The sequence below is a fragment of the Pongo abelii genome, chromosome 1, assembly GCF_028885655.2.
Source record: "Pongo abelii isolate AG06213 chromosome 1, NHGRI_mPonAbe1-v2.0_pri, whole genome shotgun sequence".
NCBI lineage: Eukaryota > Metazoa > Chordata > Mammalia > Primates > Hominidae > Pongo > Pongo abelii.
In genome coordinates, this window is record NC_071985.2 from 168,647,586 (window position 1) to 168,670,286 (window position 22,701).

Consider the following 22,701-nt stretch of genomic DNA (forward strand, 5'->3'; position numbering starts at 1 on the left):
AATAAAAAGGAATTAACTACTGATACATACAACATGGATGAATCTCAAATGCACTGTGTTAAATGAAAGATGCCAGACTCAAAATGCACACCATAATATTTCCATTTATCCTCTTCTGGAAAAGGCAAAACTATAGATATGGAGAATATATCGATGGTTTCCAGGAGTTTCAGGTGGGGAAAGGACTAAGTATAAAGGAGCAGCATCAGATAATTTTGCGGGGTGATGATACTGTTGTATATCTTGACTGTGGTGTTGGTTACATGACTGCGTTTTCAAAATTCATGAAACTTCAACAAAAAGTGTATATTTTCACTCCCATTAGGATAGCTACTGTAAAACAAATAAACCAAACAAACAAAAAACAAGTATTGGTAAGGAGGGGAAGAAATTAGAACCCTTGTGCATTGCTGTTGGGAAAGTAAAATGGTACACCCACTATGGAAAACAGTATGGCGGTTTCTCAAACAAACAGAATTACCATATGATCTAGCAATTTCATTTCTGGGCACATGCTCAAAAGAACTGAAAGCGGACCCAAACAGATATTTGTACACTCACGTTTGTAGTAGCATTATTCACAGTAGCCAAAAGGTGGAAGCAAGCCAAGTGTCCATTGATGGATGAACGGATAAACAAAATGTGACATATATACACAATGGAATATTATTCAGCCTTAGAAAGAAAGGAAATTCTGACACATGCTACGCATGGATGAACCTTGAAGACATTATGCCAAGTGAAGTAAGTCAGTCACAGAAGGACAAACATTGTTTAATTCCACTTTTATGAGGTACCTAGAGTAGCCAAATTCAGAGAGATAGAAAGTAGAACAGTGATTGCCAGGAACTGGAGAGAGGGAGGAATGGGGCATTATTGTTCAATGGTACAGAGTTTGGGAAGATGAAAAAGTTCTAGAGATGGATGGTGATGTGGTTACATGACAATATGAAAGTACTTAATGCCACAGAACTGTACACTTTTGGCCATGCCTAAAAGAGCTACTGGGAAATATACCTGAATTGAAGAGGAATAAGAACCCAAATTCCTCCCTTCACATCACCCTTCTGCTTGTATGCTGTCAGCCGCCTGGCTTTCTTTCAGTTCTTAAACTACACCAAGGTCCTGTCTCTCAAGACCTCTATAAAGCCTCTTCCTTCTGTTGGAATGCTAGACCCCCTAAACCTCTCCCCTGGTTGGCTCCTCCTCCTTCTGCCATGTCCCCTCCCAACCTCTCCCTTGATTGGTTCCTCCTTCTACTAGGCCCCAAGCCCCTTCCCTGATTGGCTCCTCCTTTCCATCACTGCTTCAGATTCCCTTTTAGAGTTGTCGCTCCCGCTCACCCTTGTACAATAATGATTTATTGAGTACTTCTAAGTGCCAAGCACCATTCTACAGGAATATAGCATTGAACAATACAGTGCTTACCTGTGAGAGGTTAGGGGGCATGACGAACATTAAAAGAAACAGGGTAGGAAACAATGAGGAAGGGCAAGGGACAGTGCTGTTTCAAAGAGGTTTGGCAAGGATACTTCTTGCTGTTCCCAAGCAAGAGGAGCAGCAAGTTCAAAGGTTCTGGGTCAGGAATGTGCTTGGAGTGCTGAAAGAACAGAGCTATATGCAAGGGGGAGGGGAGGTAAAAGATAAGGTCACAAAGGTGGCAGGGGCCAGATCACATCCAGCTGTGAAGGCCACCAGTAATTCAGGATTTTACTGAGTCAGATGAGAACCTTTAGGGAGTTTTAAGCAGAGGTATGACATATCTGACTTGCATTTCTAAAAGATCTCCTTGGCACTTTTTTTTTTTTTTTTGGTAGAGACAGGGTCTCACCATGTTGCCTGTACTGGTCTTGAACTCCTGGCCTCAAGGGGTCCTGCCACCTCGGCCTCCCAAAGTGCTGGGATTACCAAAGTGAGCCACCACACCCAGCCCAGCCTGCCCTTGGTACTCTTTCTAAAGGCCCCATGTTTCCTTCATAACATTACTCAAAATTTACAATGTATATTTATAAGATTATTTGTTTAAAGTCTATTTCCCCTAGCAGGCTGCATATTTCATAAGAGTAGGAACCATGTCTCTCTCTTTGTGACGACATAAACTCAAATCCAAGCATAATACCTGGCACATAGTCTGTGTTCAATAAAGATTTGTGAAATGAATTAACTAATGAAGTCTAACCTCTAGGATAAAGCAGCTCCAAGTATATAGTTTGCAAGTACTCAATCATTTTTGTATGTTTTACATTCCTAAATGTAGCCCAACATTCTCTAGGTGAATATATTAAACATTAGAACCAACTAATACTTAGAGTCTACTTAGAGTCCTCATGTGCTTGATACTGTAGCAGATACTTCTACTCACCTGAAACATTCTTAATCTTTAGTAGCAGATAAAGACCCTAGACATTTCCTAGTAATTCTAAGGTAATGAAATGGACACATTAAACATAGTAGTAAAAGCTAAATTTGTAACAGTAACTACTAAAAAGTTACAAAGTCTACCATTTAAAGGCTGCTGGGCAATGTCTGTGGTCTAGACATTTTTTGAGTCCTCATCATGTGACACAGACAGGGGTAACCATACCAGGACTACGCAGATGAGTAAGTCTGTGTTCTTTCCTGCAAGAGCTCATGCTCTAATAAGTAATCTTCAGGATGTTTTACTGCTTATAACTCTTGCCTACATTTGTTGTCTGAATATGTGCAAATAATGTATTTGCCTCTTTTATGGTCAACTGAAATTATACTATCTCAAGTTTAAAATACTCCTAACAAATGTGTTTGGTTCATAATTAGCACACAGGCTAACCCCCCTGAAGACTACAGAAGTGGCAAATTTCCCCTTTTCATAAATGGTTCAGTGAAGCCAATTCTGGATCGAATAGCCAAGACTGCAATAGAAAACAAACAAACAAACCCAATCTATGTTCTCCAGGTTTTCCCCTAAAACCACTCAGGGCAGCAACAACGGCAGCAACAACTCTGTGACTAACAGTCCCCTAGAAAGGGAGCAGAAAAAGCGGCAAAAAGCACTGGCTGTCTCCTGCAGTGGCCAAGGGCAACCCTTGTTCAGGCACGACCAAGCAGAGTTATGGAAACCAACCCATTTCAGCACATCCTGTCTTTGGGCTGTCATGAGAAATATAGGCTTTAGAGAGAGCCAATCAATTAAAGTGGATTGTGTTAGAACAAAGAAGGCCAGTATTCTGGCAGAGGCACACGGAGTAATCCAAATGGGGAAAAAAAAATCCCATGAAGTTTCATGTGAGTTAGCAAATGATAGAGGATGGAAAAGAAACCCAACAGGTCTTTCTACACCTCTAGTCCCTTAGAAATGAATGCAATGATCACAGAAAAACTCTTAAAATATTTAAATACACAGACATATGCTACCAGTAATATAGACATGAAAATATCTTGAAACCATTTATAAATACTATACATTTATATCAGAGATGATATACTTCCAATTTTCTTCTTCGAATATCTTTTAATGGTAATACACAGCACAGTAATTGCCATGGGTTCATGGCTTCTCTGTAATATATTTTTTTTCCTATATAGAATCCTTACCTTATTTCCAAGTGACATGGAAATAAAACTACTGTAAGCTGGTTAAATTTTTATATAGAGAGTCAAGGCAGACTGATGAATCTATATTTCAGCATATTTATAGATCATTAATTTCCAGCAATTCATTTTTTGAATTAAGATTTTTTTAAAAGAAAGCAAGAAAAGTTGGCCACCATATACTAGACTCAGTTTGTGTTTTTCCTTAACATGAGCCTTATCAGCTCTGCCACAGCTGAAGTGATTCCAAATTGCTTTATGATACACTTGGATTTTCTCCTGCTAATAATTCTTCCTTCCTACCCATGACTGGCAGGCTTCTTCCACACTGCAGTAATGTGGGACAGCTAATTATCTACCAATCCACCTTGCTATTCCATACTTGGCGACTTTTATCTGCACAGGACAGCTGCACTCTCTGCGTTTGAAGTAAAATGTCAGTCTCTGCTAATGCAACAAGACTTACATCACTAATGATGTCTCCACACTTTGAAGAAACAACTCAAAGCCTAATTAAACATTCAGATTCATTTTCACTGGTTTGCCGATTTTCACTGTCCTTCCACCAGGGCCTTGAATATCTTTAACAATACTCCATGCAAAAATAAAATAAAATGAAAATCCAAGGGGAAGCAAGAAAAAAAAAGTGCTGCCGTCTTGGGCTTTGACTGCATCTTTATAACAACTGTTATGGTTGGAAGAGAACCAAGACATTATCACGTACAAGATAAGAATTTAGTCCCCTGGCTTCCACTCTACAATTACAATAAAGCATACTATTTCCAGAGAAATATGGACCATAAGCTACTTTTTACATTCCCCACTCTGGTGTTTAGGTGTTGGAACTTTTCAAACTGTAATTAACTCGGAAATCATTTGACTGTGTAAATCTGAAGTAGAGAAAGCTACCTTTGAACTCAGAAAAAAGATGGCAAGGTAAAGAAACATTCAAATGACATTTAGTTTGTTTCATCATCAAATTAAATGAATGATTCCTCCAAAGTAGTAATCCTATTGCAATTTTCACCAAAAAAAAAAAAAAAAAAAAAAAAAAAAAAAAGGGAGAGAGAGAGAAAGAAACAACTTCATATCCCCTTAATGACTAGGGAGAGAGATGTAGGTCATAAAATCCAATTTCAAAATAGAACTTTACCTGAAAATTACAGGTGGAATTTTCTTCTGTGGCTTTTACATAAACAAACACAAAACAAAGTCATTCCTCCTCTAAAGTATTTTTTAAATAACTTTTCAGTAAAGTAATTTTTTTCAGTAAAAAAAAACCAAAAACAAAAAACAAATTGTTTTGATGGTACTGGTTCACAATGATATTTATTGACCACTTAACTTTGCACTTAAAAAAAAATCTAACAACATTCTAGTAAGTCTAAGAATTTTTTAACTTTCTTCACTGGCTCACTGACTTCTAGGTATTTAACAACTTAAAAATCTAGTCAGCTGTCAAATTAGACCATCAGCTTTAAGTTTGCAGCCATTAAATCATTAAGCCAAACTTTCTTTTCAAAAGAGGAATGTATACTACTATGTCAAGTTTCCTTTTCCATTCTAAGAGAAAAATGCGGAAAAAACAGGGGCCCCACAGTATAATATCACGAAAAGGGTCAAAAAATGAGAGTCTAAAACCAAAACATGAGTTCTAAATCTATCAATTACTACTGGTATGCTCTCCAGAGAGCCACTTCCTTGCTGGGCCTCAGTTTCTGTAAAATGAACATTTGTAATACAAGCAGGGCAGATTTGACTATCTCTCTGGTCCATTCCTGTTCTCATAGCAGCCAATGATCTGCAGATCTGAGGTCGGGGAGAAATGGCAGGCCTGCTAAGCCTGGATTTGCCCACCTCCACAGGAGGGACCACACTGGGCAGCCAGCCTGTCTTTGGGCCAGAAGCAGGGAGTCCACCTTGCAGGCTCCAGCTGGACTTGGGGAGGCAGAATCCAGAAATGTAGCAGGCCTTGGCAACTGGTGACTGCTGAAGAGTGTCTGAGTCTGAAGTCACTTTGGCTGAGTTTTCTAGGTTCTAAGCTTTCTCCAGATTTTTGTTTCTTCTCCTCAGAGCACATCACCTCCAAATACAAGGAACTTAGGCACAAGCAGCAGCCAGTTCCCAACTCAAACACTGATAAGCTACTGCCAGCCATGTTGAAATAGAGGGGAGAACCTATTTAAGAAGTAGGCAAGCAAAGAGAGAAAAACAGCATACTGGCCACATGCTTTGAGCCCTAATCCAGTTCTGCCCAAAGATCTACCCCCAGACACTTCAAATGCATAGGGTGGTAGCTTCCTTTCTTGCCAGTGTGAGTTGAGTGTTCTGCTGCCCGCAGAACAAGTCTTTACTGACATGAAGCATCCAAGAAACAGCCCCCAGCTTGACCTCTCCCTATTTCTCCCACCTCTATTTATGCCCTTTCCTCCCACTAGTTCTCTAAACTCCAAAACCATAATGCCATCTTTCCACTCATCAAAGGTGCTATGCTTTTCCTCAAAAAGGAGCCTTCTGGGAAGTCCACTCTTTGACTAACCAACTCCTAATTCATTCCACTTTCTCAGGGAGGCCTGCCAGAATCCCTCTGTGCCCTTAAATAGGTTAACATCCCTGACACTTTCTCCAAGCATCCCGAACCTCTGCTCATAACATTCATTACATCAGAAATTAACTGATGGGTAGGTATCCCAAACCTAACATAGTGCCTGGCACCAAGTAAACATTCATCTGTGTTGAAGTCATTATGATGACAAGCTCATATCTCAAAGCAATCCATTCTACAACTCTTCTATCAGAAAGTTCTCCTTTGTATCACAAAGAAATTGGCTTCCCCATAACCTGCACACAAGCACTGCGTTTTCTTTCTGTAACCCGCTGAATAATTCTAACCCAGACACTGCAAATTGGTGGCCTTTGGCTCTATCCAGCCTGCAGACATGTTTGGTTTGGCCCACATAGTGTGTTTTTTCTTTTTTCTTTTTTTAAACTGAATTAGTTGCCAAAAATTTAAAGATAATTTATGGAAAAAACAGACACCTAGCTTCTCATAAAAAACAAAGTCATGTGACAACATTGGACCCACATGGCTACTGGGCAACAGAGTAGCTGAGTGGTCCTGCCCCCCTTCACCCTTGGCACATGCCCTCCAGCTTGCAACATCCAACACCATTCCCTGCTTAGCTACACCTGGTCCACTTCATTCATTGTGTCTAACTGACCTCTAGAAACATGAATTCAATATAGCAACCCTAGGTGTACTCTAGATCCCATATTTTAGCATTTATTTCTATATTGTCTTGAGCCATCCAAGTTGGTTTAGCCTCTCCGGATAGGACAGAGCTCTGGGGTCTTAGGGGGAGGCACTGGATGTCCTGTATTACTCTCAGCCTCCCTGCAATAAGGAATCTAGTGAATATTTGCTGACAGACTGATCAGAAGACATTATATATTAGTCCAGCTCTTCCTCTTCAATCCGCCTCTCTTCTCTCCCAGTTACAGCTATCTCGCTTAGTCCTTTTCTGACTCTTGTCTCTTCTGGAAGGGCGAGAGGACAGGGACAAGCAGTAGATGTGATTCATATTGCAGTAGTCCAATGTGTGTGCCTAGACTATATGCCAGCCTTTAAGAAAAACAAGGACCCTCCTAGTCTTGTGGAGAAAGCCAGGCATGAAATCGAGGGCCAGACAGCACAATTAGGGACAGACCCAGAGGAGCTTCCCCAAAGAAACTTGGCATTACATCTGGAAGCCTGGGGAATTTGCTGGGCAAAGGTATTAGCTAATTTGTAAAAATCTAGGAGGGTCACCAATGGTTTTATTCAGGCACAACATTGTTAAAAAATGTAGCCTAAACAACCTCCAAAATATTTATATTTATTTGTCAATTGTAAATTTTATATACTAGTGTACCAATATATTATACATATTATAAAACATTACAAATAAAGAAATTAAATAAGGATACAATAAAAATGTCATAGATGAAATTATGTGATATTTGGAATTTGCTTCAAAATAATCTGGGGGGAAGAGAAAGTGGAAGCAGAGGTAGAGATGAAACAAGCCTGACCATCAATTAATAACTGTCTAAGCTGCGTGAGAGGTATGTGGATATTCATATGCTATTTTATTTACTTTTGTATATGTTTTTAAATCTTTGTAGTTTAAAACTAAAGAAATAACTATGACTAGCCAGGTCTAGTATTTTCTTCAGAAAGCCCCAAGCATGGTTTTGCACCACATCCAAAGGTCTGTGAACCATATCTTAAAAACCTGGGGGCGGAGGATTGACCATATTGAAATCTGCAGGTCTACAAATTAGATTTCAGTTTCATTCAGGCTCAGGAGCTACATGTTTACTTACCTTCCAGGTTCTGTGCCCTGGCACTAAATGAACTGCTCTCATATTTACATTTCTGTTTATTGACTGCTCCTACCTTAGGCCCTGAGCTAGACACTTGGTTATCCTTTAAAATATATTTACCCCCATTAGCTACATGAAATACAAAGACACTAAAGTTCAGAGTGATTTAATAACATGATAGAAGTTACACAGTTAATAACTAACTGGCTGAGTCAAAATTCTTGTCCCTGTTGTCCCTTCATATTTTGACTTTCAATAAATTCTTACTCCAAGGTCCAAGCATATCTAAAATAAATCCCACTCCATCTAATACCAAAATTCCAGAGTTCTGCAAGGTTCCTGCCTGCTCATCCACTTAAGCTCAAGGAAGGAACTCCTCAAGCAGCAACCAGAAATAGCAGCAACATGTTACTAAGTGTAAAACCATCTCCTCTCCCTCCCCCAAGCCCTTCCAGACTCAAGTACTATTGGCAGGAAAAACATAATAAGCACAAGGAATAAGGCCAGCTAAGATAGGCATTAGTGAGAAGGAAGTCGAGGAAGTGCTAAGCACAACAGAGACAGTTTATCAGAAGTCATTCAACATGCTTTTTCTTGGGCTCATTCCTGACAAGTTCAACTCAGAGTCATCCATCTGCCAATGGACAGTTTTCTTCTATTCTAAATATCCATTTTCAAAAGAAAGCCACACAGCAGTTTTTCCACTAAGGCTTATATGGTACACAAGGCATAGAATCAAATCACATTATTTGCATATACAGGTGATTTTTCCTTCAAAAATGTTCTATATTGCATAATTACACATTCAAATAATTCTAAACCAGCCCTGTCCTGTTACGATGCATGTGATTTAGAGGAAATTACACATCTTACCAAACATGACTGCAAATCAGCTTGCAGTTATAATAGAGCCAGCAAGATATTTATGTCCAATAACCACAGAAGCTCTAGGATAATGGCCAAAGAAAGGAGACATGGGAGCCATATGAAGGGGCACAGGAGTCAGAGTCCTGTTCAGGTGTTCAAGATACACCAGCTACCTTGTTCAGTGCCACCAAAGGAATCAGAAACATCTGATGAACTACTGATTTGGCTACCCTTCATGTGTGAAGCTGCTGCTGCTGCTGCTGCTTTCAGGACTGGCCTGTGTGTGTGGACATTTCACTGAAAAGGACAATGGAGAAGTAGCTAACTTCCTTGACTTCACCAGAGGGGCTTGAGCAAGGCTCCTCTATGCTCCCACAATATCCTGTTTCTCTCTCTACCACTGCACTAACCTACTGCAGTGTAACGCCTCTGTCTCTCGCTAACTACCTGTATCATAATGCCTCTTTTTGTGTCTATTTCCATCATTAGTTGAGAGATTAAGGGCATGGGCTTAATCTTTAGTCCTTTTAGTTACCTTTGATTGCCAGTTTAATCTAACCCCACTTTGGGAGGCCGAGGCGGGTGGATCATGAGGTCAGGAGATCGAGACCATCCTGGCTAACATGGTGAAACCCCGTCTCTACTAAAAATACAAAAAAAATTAGCCGGGCGTCATGGCAGGCGTCTGTAGTCCCAGCTACTCGGGAGGCTGAGGCAGGAGAATGGCGTGAACCCGGGAGGCGGAGGTTGCAGTGAGCCGAGATCATGCCACTGCACTCCAGCCTGGGTGACTGAGCAAGACTCCATCTCAAAAAATAAAAAATAAATAAATAAATAAAATCTAACCCAAGACCCTTCATAGAGCAGAAGCTCCCCAAAATTTTGTTGGATATATGCGAAAATGAATAATGCAGGACAGACACGGTAGCTCACACCTGTAATTCCAGAACTTTGGGAAGCCAAGGTGGGAGGATCACTTGAGGCCAAGAGTTCAAGACTAGCCTGGCCAACACAGTGAGACTCCATCCCTACAAAAAAATAACAAAATTAGCAGGGTGTGATGGTATGCGTGTGTAGTCTCAGCTACTCAAGAGGACTGCTTGAGCCCAGGAATTTGAGGTTACAGTGAACTATGATTACATCACTGCACTCCAGCCTGGGTGACAGAGCAAAGATCCTGTCTCTTAAGAAAAAAAAAAAAAAAAAGGAAGGAATTTAGTGCATTGCTGTTTTACTGCATACAAAGAAGGGTTGCTCTTTAATTCCAGCTGTAGTCAGTATTTACAACATTGCTTTATATCTTTGACACTTCTGCCCCAGCTGAGTCCTTCAGTTCCTGAACACGCCTCTGTTCTAGCTGCTGCCTTTTCTTCAATTGGAGTTGAAGCTCCAGTTCTTGCTTCTGGTATTTCTTCTGCCCTGACTGGAAGAAACCCTGCTCCTCCCTCCCTCCCAGGCCTCATCCAGCAGCTGTCTGACCAACCTGCTGGTCTGTCCGCCAACTTCATAGTAAGTGTGCCCAGCCCAGCAGAGTTGGGCTAACTTTAAGGCAGGCACACTGGCCTTGTGCCAGGCCCTTGCTGTTAGGAAGCCTGTATTGTCCTATAATGTTAAATGGGCCTTATAAGTGCCTGGTGAAATGGCTCCCAGAGCCAGATATGCCTTCTAACAAGCAGGCATTGTTACTTAGCTGGTTTACCTGTGCAATCTTATCTCCTCCTCGAGAATGTAAACTCCTTAAGGAGTTGTGCTGGAATATGTCCTTGTAAAATCCCCTGAATACCCAGCATAGAGCTCCATGCTCAGTAAGCTTCCAATAATTATTTCTCCATTTGAGAACAACCACATCCATCAATATTTCTCAGCCCTGGCTTAACATTAACAGATGCCTTTACACGCACTATTTCCTTTAAGTCCACAGAGCAAATCTTGAGGAAGAATCACCATCCTCAATTTTACAGATAAAATCACCCAACTTGCAATTGGCAGAATTGGAATCCAGGTCTCTACCTACCCAACGTGGGACTCTTTCCACTCCATGATGCTGCTTGATAAAAACTTGTTGCATGAATAAATAGGCAAAAACACGTCTCCCTGGACACAGCCACTTACTGCTCCCAGACCTCAATGCCACCATGGCTCCTCTGCACCAGACCCATGAGAAGATGATGATTAGGTTTTTGACTTTTATCCATGATGTATGATGTCTGCTGTCAGGGGAACAGTATTCAGTGACAGCTTTCCCAGAGTACTGGTGAAATTAGTTGGCACAACTTATTTAAAGATTTTTTAAATATATTTTGTCCATTATTAAAAAGGAACAACAAAAATCATGAGTAGGCAGCCCCCGCTGGAGAATTTTCCAAGAAAATCTTCAAGATAGACACTTTTCAAACTGTCTTCTCTATCAGTAAGTGCAAAAACTACGTCGGGGAAACTATAGTGCTAAAAGAAGCCTAGGTTTTTGTTTTTGTAAAAGTACCCCCCCTTGCAACTCCTTATAAGCAGTAAGTGCTGCCACTTGAAATGCTGCAAAACAACAGGCCTGGTTTGAGGGCTACTTTATAATTTCTCAAACTTTAAAATTGTCTTTCGAGAATTTCAGCAGCAGAAGCAATATAAAAGTCTGAACATTGGCTTTTTACATATAAAGAGGCCTATAGAATGTTTCTCATAAAGCGAGATGCTGTCCTGAAGGGCCTGTACTATGCTCAAAATGCCAAGGTCAAATGAAAGGAGTCAATCCCTTAAGCAAGGGAAGACATTCTTTTCCAAAGAGACACAACTATCCCCCTCTCCATCCCCATCCTGACCATCTTCGTAGGAAGTCACACCTTAAAGCCTATGTGAGGCTTACCTCTGAAAAAAGATTAGCTCCACCTCTATAAAATCCAACATGCTGCAGGGAGGGCTATATAACCTGCACTTTAGGTAACTAAACCCACATAATTTCAGACCCACTGAACAAATCCCAAAGGTTTACAGATGAGAATGTGGGGCTCAAAATCTTTGTTCTAAGGCCAAAAATCTAACCTGCATTCGACTTTTTTTTCCAACCGGTCTAACTAAATTAAAAAGAGACACTTTCTGCAATTTTCCCAGATAGAAGCAACTGGCAGATCAATGTACAGCTCAAGAAGCAGAATTTAAATACAGTATGTATGTCTCCTTTCAAAAAAGGAGAGAAGCCACTTCACATTTTGCCAGACAAAACCCTGTCCACAGGAGGTCCATTTCCACAATGAGGTTGCAAAGGTGTTAGAAAGAGGCCAGTTGGGAGGAGATAAAGGGCCATTTGGGCACAAACCCCCCACCGATCAGAGCTTTTTTTCGAAGTGTCTCTTTTTCAACTGGGCAGCCTTTTAAAACTACATTTGCTTAGGATCCCTACCTGAATGACAATGTGTTGGGATCCAATTTCACCTTTTGTCAAGGACTGGGTGAGAAACAGTAAAACGGCTGTCAGCATCCTAGAAAAAGCAAGTCCTTAGCTTACAAGGAAAAGGCATGGGGGGGCGGGATAGGGGGGAATCCTAAGATTTCTTGTCCAGCCCTAGTGATGGAGTGAAGGTGGCAAATGCCTACAAATCCTACAAGCAGAGTCCACAACTCCAATATATTAAGTTTCCTTTATTAAAAGAGGTGCCTCAATGCAAAAATACAATTGTTTGTGCTCTGAATGGAAATATTCACCACTGTTTTTTTAATCCTAGTTTTCCATCTTTTCTAAAAGTCACTTCACTCCTAAGAACTCAGCAATAATCAGAAATCAGAAAATGCATATGGAAAAAATTGCAACTGAATCTGAACCTGAAAGATCAGCATAGTTGAATGATGCATCTTAAAAGCTTATCTATTATTAAGCAAATCAAGAAAACCCCACTCCATCGCACTTCAGGGCTGGGTGTCTACAAATAAATGCAAAATTACCTTTCAAAATCCACTCCTCAGTCCTCATGTCACCCTTAAAAAAAATCCCGGTGGTCTTTCCCCACAGTAGAAAAGGTCTGTGGAACTTGCCTCAAGAAAATTGTAACCTCTTAGGAGGAGACTGGTGTGGGTGAGTGGAAAGAAGAGGAAGGAAGAAGGAAAAAGAAAAGAAAGAGGAGGAGGAGGACAAGAAGGAAGAGGAGGAGGAAGAAGAAGGAAGAAAGAAGAAAGAGGAGGAGGAGGAGGACGACGACGAAGAAGAAAGAAGTAAGAAACCTAAATCCCAAAAGTGACTTAAACACCTCTCCCGGTGGGAGGTGGAAGGATTGGTCCCAGTAGGCTGGAAATCAGAAACCTATTCCAAGAACGCATTCTTGGAAACTTCAATCTTTCGAAGACCACATTCATCCCCATGATTGTCAGAATGTATAAGAGAATGGTGTTAATTTATCTAAGAATGTTATAGCAAAGGTTTCAAGCTGGGAATGTCATCTCAACCTCTCCTAATCTAGTGGGCCTTTATGGCCAAGTGGATTAAAATAACAGCGGGGCAGAATATCCAGGTGGTTGGTGTTCAGCAATTTTTACTACTGTTGGTCGTGAGTAACATCATCAGGATTCCTTACTAGCTGCGGGCAGTTTTTCTGTCAGCCCCGCTTCCTCTCCCGAGGAGGACGGACATGATAAACAATCTGGAGAAATGGGAACCTTATTCACTTGGCTCCCTTTTTCCTCGCCCCAAAAAGGCACACACGAAACAAAAATCATACAGCAGACAGCACGCAAACCACAGCAGGATATGCGGAAAGCAACAAAAAGAGTCCCCCAGCAGGGTTAGAGTCGGGAGTCTACCCGGAATCTACCAGGCCAGCCCCTCCCCCCATGCTCCCGGGCGGGGAAAGGAGCGCGGAGCCCACTCGGAGGGCTGCTCTCCGCCGGGACCTAGGTGTCCCTGGGGCAGCTGCGTACGCTGCGGCGCCTTCCCTCCCGGCGCCCATTGGTGCGCCTCGGTCGGGAGGACGCGAGGACGCGAGGACGCGGTCAAGGGGGTAGGGTGGGGACTTCGGAAAATCGTCCGAGCCAGACGGGGCTGGCTGCTCTGGGATGGGGACACAAAGAGGGAGGGGAGTTTGCAGGGGTGGCAGGGTGAAAACAAGCCTACATGGGAAATGTGTGCAAATTAGAGAAGACGTGCGAGGAAACTGGAGAATCCTTGACGAGATGAAGGAGCTGGTATTCAGAAGAGCGGGGCTCTGCAGGTTAAGGTGGGTTCCGTGCAGAGGGCAGGGGATTCTGCAGAGGAGAAGGGCAGGGGTAGACGAATGCATGGAAGAAGAGTTGGTGTATTGTCAGGGGGTCTGTGCAGAGGACAGAGGGGTCCGACGGGAAGCCGGGCTCTGCATGCAAGGAGCCGATGCACACAGTCCAGGGGACTTGTACTGGGAGTAGGATGGGGCTTTGAGCAAAGGAGAAAGGCGGGATGTCTGGCCAGCTCGGGGGCCACTTACCTGCATGGTGACGACCCCCAACTCCTCGGCCGCCAGCCTCCGCATCTGGCTCGCCAGCACTTGCGCCTCGTCCAGGATGGAGAAGTCGGCTTCGGCCCCGGAGCCCAGAAGCCAGCACGCGACCAGGCAGAGCAGCCAGAGGGGCGGCCGCGGCGCCCGGGCCCCGGCCGTCTCCTCTTCCTCCGGCTGGCGGGCCATGCTGCCTCCCCCCACTCCCCGCCGACGGGCTCCGGGCGCGGGGAAGCGGGCCGCGGGAGGTGCGCCCAGGGCCCCGCTCGGCGCACCCCGTAAAAGTTTCTTCCTCTGCTGCAGGCTCTGCTCCGCGCCGCGGTGGCGGCGGCTCTCAAACTTAGGGGGCGCCCGGCTACAGCGCGGGAGCGCGGGCGGCCACCATCGCGGGGCTCCGCGGCGGTTGGGGGAGGAGGCGGCCGCCCGAGCGGTCCCCGGAGCCCGGCGCCCACACGGCCCCCGCGGCGCAGAGGGCGTCTCCGAGAGCCGGGGCGCCCGCAGGCTGGGGTGCGCGGGCCCCAGGGCTGACAGTCGGAATCGGAGTCGGAGTCGGAGCCCGAGCCGAGCCGCGCGGCTCTCGCTTCCTGCGAGTCCCGGCGCAGCGAGCAGGCGGCGGCGAGGGCGGACGGCGGCCCCCGGGGAGGAGGAGCGGCGGCCGGGTTGCGAGACTGGGGCAGCCACCCGAGCGAGGAGGGAAAGGGGAGGCTTCACAAACCCACACAACTGAAAGAAAGAAAGCAAGCAGTGGGGAAAGGGAGGCGTCTGGTGCCACCACTCTGCGCTCCGGCTCTGTGCACTTCCCGGCTGGGCCGCCGCGGCGACTGCGGTGATTTATGGAACCAGCAAGAGAGGCGGGGAAATTCCCCCGGCTGCCCCTCCTCTCTCTCCTGGCTCCCGCCTCAGAACCTGCCCCCCGGGACGCCGGGGGCCGGGGACCAGCCTCTCTCTCTGCTCGGGGACCGGCCCAGCCCGGGCAGGGGAGCCCACGGACCTTCTCGTGGCTGGAGACGGAGACCCCCGCCAGCGCTCTCCGCCTCCGTCCGCGCCAGGGAGCCCACCCGGCCCAGGTTCCACCCATCGAAAAGTCCTTTAAGTTCTAGGACGCTGGCTGTCTGCCTGGCAGCGGTTGGGGAAGAAGGGGACTGCCATGTGTAGGTCCACTCCCTCTCCTTGATGTTATTCATCACAATGGCTAGCTAGCGTTCCACCCACAGATTTCTGTTGCAACCAGCCAACGTGTGCCCGGCACTGGGCTCGGGGGTGTGCACATTATCCTTTAATCTCCGCGACATGCCATAGGAGGTACGAATCTTTATCCCAATTTTTTTAGGTAACAAAGACTGAGGCTTAGAGAGGTGGAATACATTGCCAAAGGTCACCCAGGGGATAAGAAACAAATCCAGAGTTTAAGCACAAGTCTTACTCCAAGGCTATTGCTCCTAAACACGACACAGTTCTCTCTGTCTCTCTTTGGAAATGAACCATCTGATCCCATCAAAAGCAAGAAAAAAGAAAAAGAACGACTAAACCGGAGTCCACGGCGCACACACCTGTTCTCCCAAGCATGGAGAGGCAAGGTTAATCTTCCTGTTTGTCCCTGACTACTGGCTCAGTCTCGCTGAGAAATCACCTGTTGGAAGCACCTGGAACAAGTCAACCGGCTGTGTGTGGAGAACAGCCACTCTCCCTTCCAAGCCCTGTGTGTTTGCTGCTTGCAGGTTCCTGGAGAACAGAGTCAACACTGGAAGGTTAAAGGACTAGTCCAGGGTTACCTAGCAGAGGTGGTAGCAGGATTAGAACCCGGATTTAAGGCTCTTTTCATTTTACAGCAAAACCTTCTGTTTTACATCTTTGACTATATTGTATTAAAAAGTCATCTTCTCTTGTAAGCTGTCCCTGGCCCATTTTTACCTCATTGAGATCACTTCTCTATTCTCAACTCCCCTGCTAATTTTTATATTTTTAGTACAGACAGGGTTTGGCCATGTTGGCCAGGCTGGTTTCGAACTCCTGACCTCAGGTGATCCACCTGCCTCGGCCTCCCAAAGTGCTGAGATTACAGGCCTGAGCCACCGCGCCTGGCCTGTGATGTTTGTTTTACATACTAAGGCAAGCATGTTGAGTGTGGGGACCAATCCCTTCACCTCCACATCATCCACACAAGCACATAGTAGTACTGGAAAAATGATTCTTGAGTTAATAATGGGGTAAAAACCTACCTGTATGTCTTCTATTCCTGGAGTTGAGCTGACATTTGTTAGAAAGATGATTCTTTAACTTCTGTTTTTTTAATTGTTGTACCTTTGACATGACACTCAGCAAGAGAAAGCATATTAGTCCATGTGATTAGTGGAAGAGTAAAGAACAAAAATAATAATGACATATAGCATTATTTTTTGTATTTGATTCTTCAAGGTTACCATCACCAAGGTGTCACACATCTCTAAACTTCTGAAATGCCTTCACAATAGGCATTTATTGCCCATCTTTTATATGTTGGTATTTCTTGAGGTCCTATTTCTTGGGATGCTAATCCAATGTCACCTTTTTTTCACTCTAAGGTTCTTCTTTTTGAGGACTCTCGACCACACCTATGCCTTCAATTATTACCAAAACACGAGTTTATCATACTTCTAAATAAAGCTCAACATGGATCTCCATTTTTTCTAGCAAGTTCCTGACTTCTCTAGTAAATATACCTGAATGAAAACTCATTACTGCTTTCCCCCCATGTTCCACCTAAATCCATGCCTGGCTGCAAATCTAGGTGGATGTCACCCACTCTGCAAGCTAGGTAGCCACTTCTCCATCCACCCCAGCTCCCAACATATCTCCCGTGTCCATCCCCCGCTCTCCTTCTGCATCCTATGGCCTGACTTCAGTTCCTCATTGCAGCTTGCCTGTATTATGACCAGTCTCCTCATGGGTCTCTGTGCAGTCTCTCTGTTCCCCCTCATTCTGTTCTTCACATAGAAGTCAAAATCAACTTTCTAAAAGTCAAATCTCAACTTATCATTCACTAATCTAAACATTTCTGACGCCCCATCACAGATAAGTAAACTTAACAAACAAGGCCCTTTGTGCTCTGACCTGTTTGCTCTTCTGGCCTTATTGTAGCCACTGTGCCCCTCGGTTGCCTCACCACTCCCAGAAAACACCTATCTGGCAGCCTCAAAATTCTTCCCCTTCTCTCCACTTGCTAGGACCCCTATTCAGCTGAGGTGTCATTTCTGTGACACCTACCCCCACAGAGTTTACGGCTCCTCTTTGGTGCTCCAAACTCTTGGTTCTTCTCTCAGTACTTAATGTCCCCGCAGCACTTAACAAGCAGCATTGTGATTTTCCACTTGAAAGCTTTGATTTCTCCATCTTGTTTCTCAAAGTGTGATCCACCAAACACACTAGCCTCAGGACACTTAATAAACTGCAAATCCTGTGCTCTATTCCAGGTCTACTAAAGCAGAATCTTTGGAGGTGGGGGTTGGGTCCTGGAATATGCATTTTATAGACCCCCCCCCCCCCGCCAACCCTGACATTAGTCTTATGAACTAATGCTAGACTGCAAGCAAGCTTGCCAGGATGGTAACTCATGCATCCTGGAGCTCTATTTAGCCCAGTGTCTATAGCCAGGAGGGTCTCAGTACCTGGAAAGGAACATATGGCTATTCCTATGTTGCCAGTAGAGAAAATCCTCAAAGAAATAAAGTTATTTGCCCAAGGTAATACAACTTTTAGATGGTGGTGTCAGTATACAAACCTGGGCCTTCAAACACCAAACCAAAAGCTCTGAGCTACTAGTCTGACGTCAGAGAGAACATTTACCCACATGTGTACTGGTATGTGATAGACCAATAAAAGCTTATTGTGTGATAAACTGCCAATCCTTAATGTTCCTCATCCATATAAGTGAAATTGTCCTACCCATCAACCTCTGCTCAATACTAGTTGATTCTTTCCCTGGCAGAGTCAACTGATAGGACCAGGGTAGATATGTGACATCAAGGCAACCAATCTACAGCACCTAAGGCATGGCAGAAATATTAACTGGGACAAGTCTTCATTCTAAAAAATTTTAGTTAGGAAATACTGAGGAAAAAGCAGTTAGAAGTAGTAGTTAAAACTACAAGGATATGAGAGGGGGCCATAGGAACCATGAATCTCATAATGTATATAGCAGGAAATATATAGGCATATATATATACACATATATACACACACACAAACACACAAATATATACACAGATGTATATACATGACTATATAGTCCCTGATATGCACACACATATATGTATGTATACACCTCTGTATACATATATATGTACACAGATATAGATATAGAATAAATATAGCCATTAGATGGCTGTATATAAATACATATACATGTATATGCATGTGTGTATATATACAAATACATATGCATATATATGCATGTGTGTATGTATACATGTATATATACACACGTGTGTATATGTATATGTACACGTGTGTGTATACGTATATGTACACATATGTATGTGTGTATATATGCATATATGTACACATAGGTATGTGTGTATATATGCGTATATGTACACATAGGTATGTGTGTATATATGTGTATATGTACACATAGGTATGTGTGTATATATGTGTGTATATACACGTGTATATATGTGTGTATATACACATGTATATATGTGTATATGTATGTGAATATATACACATACATATACACATATATACATATATACATATATACACACACACACACATACATAGTCATATAGCAAAGCTGAGAGTGTGCATCTTGGACAAAATCTGGGTTTGGATCCCCAGGACAATACTTCTTAGCTGTCATCTCTGTAAAACTTAACTTCTCTTAGCCTCAGTTGCTTCATCCATACAATGTAAATAATGCTACCTAAAGTTTTTGTGAAAAGGCACATAAAACACTTTGCAAAGGACCTGGTACATAGACACACTCAATAAGTAGCAGTGTGACTCTGCAAGCTGAAGCTGTGAAGGAGCAAACCCCATGAAAGAGCTAAGAAAGCCAATCAGAGACAGGGGAGAGTGGAGTACATAGAACCTATGGCCTGTAACAGAGACTGTCACCAAGAGCCAGAACTGACTTGATTTCAGAACTTTCTCATTCCAAATCCAGTCTATATGTTCTATTAATAATAGACCCTTTTCTTCTATCTTTTGTCTTGATGTAACTCTATAGATAAGTTCAATCATCCATTCTATACAGAGAGGACACTATTGACTGTGCAGTTGTTTGAACTACAAAATAATGAAAAGACTGGTAAGTGGGTCACAACTGTCCCTAGAAGACCACAGATCACCATGAAACTTGTCTGATGATTTTATCTTCTCCACAGAGTAATCCTCTACCCCTTGCTTATGACTGAGTTGGACACTTGTTCATTATCTGCTTCCTCTCCAGAAGCTCCAGCAATTAACATTGCAGTTGTCCATTTGCAAGTCTGTTTTCTCCATCTTAATGTTTCTCATGGTGTGTTCTATTAACCACCTACAGAGGAATGACCTATCAGGAACTATGTCTGTTTTATTCACTGCCACAGAGTCTAGCATAGTTCTAGACCCAGAGTAGAAACCCAAGAATTGTTGAACCAAATAATTGGGGGAAAAATTAGAAAAATCCATGAATCAATAATTCTGATGCAAGGAGCTACAATAACAATTTTGCTCCTTGACTGCTAAAGAATAACCAAGAGTCCTGATCAAACTGGCTGCTCTTCCATATTTTGGGAATTATAAAGCTACTTCAGTGATAGACCGCCTCATGGTACCCACTGTCCAAGATCTTCATCACAGAAAAACTATATGTGAAATTGTTTTGAGGAACTCTTGGCCAGATTTCCAGAAATGTGGTATGGAGTTCCCAAGCTACCGTGATTCCCTTTACATGCTCTGAGGTGGACATAAGACCCAAGTTAGCAAAAAATTCTCAGCCTAATGCTACAGGCAGGTCTCCCATGCAAAACAATAACTGGGCCAGGCACAGTAGTTCAAGTTTGTAATCCCAGCACTTTGGGAGGCTGAGGCAGGCGGATCACTTGAGGTCAGGACTTCAAGACCAGCCTGGCCAACATGGTGAAACTCTGTCTCTACTATAGGCGGGCGTGGTGGCGCGCGCCTATAATCCCAGCTACTCGGGAGGCTGAGGCAGGACAATCGCTTGAACCCGGGGGGTAGAGGTTGCAGTGAGCCAAGATCATGCCACTGCACTCCAGCCTGGGTGACAGAGTGAGACTCCATATCAATCAATCAATCAATCAATAAATAAATAAACAAAACAATAACCAGCTGCAAACTATATTGAACCTGTGAACTCAGGGAGCTCAGGAGAATGGAACTGGTAACTCCAAGGGCAGAAATTAACACTCACTTGTTAATTTCTAGCAGACTACAAATCTCAGCCAGTGCAACTTACGATTTTCTTTTTTTTAATTTTTAAGTTAAAAAAAATCTTTTTTTGAGGCATGGTCTCCTTCTGTCACCCAGGCTGGAGTGCAGTGGCACAATCATGGCTCACTGCAGCCTCGAACTCCCTGGCTCAAGTGATCCTCCCACCTCAGCTTCCCAAAATGCTGGGATCACAGGCATGAGCTGCCATGCCCAGCGACTTATTGTTAAATGAGTGGAAATGGTCTAGACTGAATCTTAGAACACGGACTCTGTTTTTCACATTCCTCCTGCTGATTTAAAAAATCATCAGATTTCCCATTTCCCTTCAAACTGGGAGATAGTAAAGGTTGAATAACCATGAGAGGTACAAGTTACTAAGAACCTTCTATGGTTAGGTGCTGTATATGACACACAGCATATCATTTCTTTCTTTCTTTCTTTTTTTTTTTTCATTGAGATGGAGTCTCACTCTGTCAGCCAGGCTGGAGTGCAATGGCAGGGTCTTGGCTCACTGCAACCACTGCTTCCCCGATTCAAGAGATACTCCTGCCTCAGCCTCCTGAACAGGTGGGACTACAGGTGCCTGCCACCATGCCCATCTAATATTTTTAGTAGAGACAGGGTTTCACCATGTTGGCCAGGCTGGTCTTGAACTCCTGACCTCAGGTGATCCACCTGCCTCAGCCTCCCAAAGTGTTCTGATTACAGGAGTGAGCCACCATGCCCAGACTCATTTCTTAATCTCTTAGTATGTTTCCTATATTCTATCATTTAAGCATCAAAATAGGGAAGACAAGATCATTGCAATATTATACACAGGGAAAAGGAGGCTCAGAAAGGTAAAGTAACTTGACCAAGGTTACAGGCTAGTAACAGCAGAGGTGGGACGGAAACCCAGGTCTGTTTGACTCCCAGCTCAATTATTTTGCAACTCTATCATGTGCCTCTCTCTGAATGAGAAAAAAGAAAAGAAATTATGTTATTTGGCACCCCATGAGTCGCTGCCCAAGAAACATCCTTATTTCCAAAGTAGCAATTATTTTTTCCTGTTAATTTCAACAAACATTTATTGAGCATTTGCTATATGCCAATGATTTTGCTGGGTGCTAGGGATATAAAGATGAATATGATTGGCTGTCCTTAAGAACTTTACAGTTACCAGAAAGGACAGTGAATCAAGACAGAGAATATTACGTCCAACAAATGCCTCATGGCCTTTCCAGTTGCTGTTCCCTGTCTTGAATGCTCTTCCTTCAAATATCTGCTTTCACTCTTAGAAACTGTGAAAGGTTATGCCATTTGCAAGCCAACAAGTCAACCCACCACAGCCTCATGATGGTGGCAGAAGACATGAGACTCCTGAGTTAGAGACAAAGGGCTTTATTGCTCAGAATGATAGCAGTAGCCAGAGTGTCAGCGTTTGTGCCAGTCCTCCAAGACCCAGTTTCCACAGGGCAATATGAAGAGAGCCAGGTGACACCTGCATACAACAGGTAGTATTGAAAGAGAGAAACCCCAAGCTTAGATAGCCCAAATCTTTTATGATGAAATGCAAACAAAACTGCCCTTTGCCCCAGAAATAGATATGTTTAATATATTGAACAGAAAGCAAATTTTCCCTTTGCTCTAAAGAAAGACACTATCTCTACCTGCCCAGGCTGTTCAGTAAACAGCAGTCTTTGAAAATACAGTCTAGAACAAAAGAGTGGTTAACATCTTGCTCACAAGGCATGCAAAAATGCAAGAAACCCATAGAAAATTGTGGCACTCACTCACTGGCTAGGGAGGCAAGACTTAGAAATATACAAAGTGAATTAGCAATAAGAGATTGAAACCACCTATTGAGGCTGCAATACAAGAGATGGAACAAAGCAAATAAAGCAGGTAGGCCAGGTGTGGTGGCTCATGCTTGTAATCCCAGCACTTTGGAAGTCCGAGGCAGGAGGATCCCTGGAGCCCAGGAGTTTGAGACCAGCCTGGGCAACACAGTGAGACCTTATCTCTACAAAAAATGAGCAGAATTAGCCAGGTGTGGTAG

The 22,701-nt window shown here is 43.5% G+C and overlaps 1 protein-coding gene across 1 annotated transcript in view; it reads right to left on the reverse strand.

Moving 5' to 3' along the window:
• CACHD1 (cache domain containing 1) overlaps window positions 1–14,819 on the reverse strand; it is a 223,768-nt gene extending 208,949 nt beyond the window's left edge. Inside the window, exon 1 of the mRNA XM_024233337.2 lies at window positions 14,241–14,819. Coding sequence (XP_024089105.1) covers window positions 14,241–14,438 — 198 coding nt within the window. The 5' untranslated portion in view covers window positions 14,439–14,819. The remainder of the gene's footprint in view (window positions 1–14,240) is intronic.
• Window positions 14,820–22,701: the final 7,882 nt, after the last annotated feature.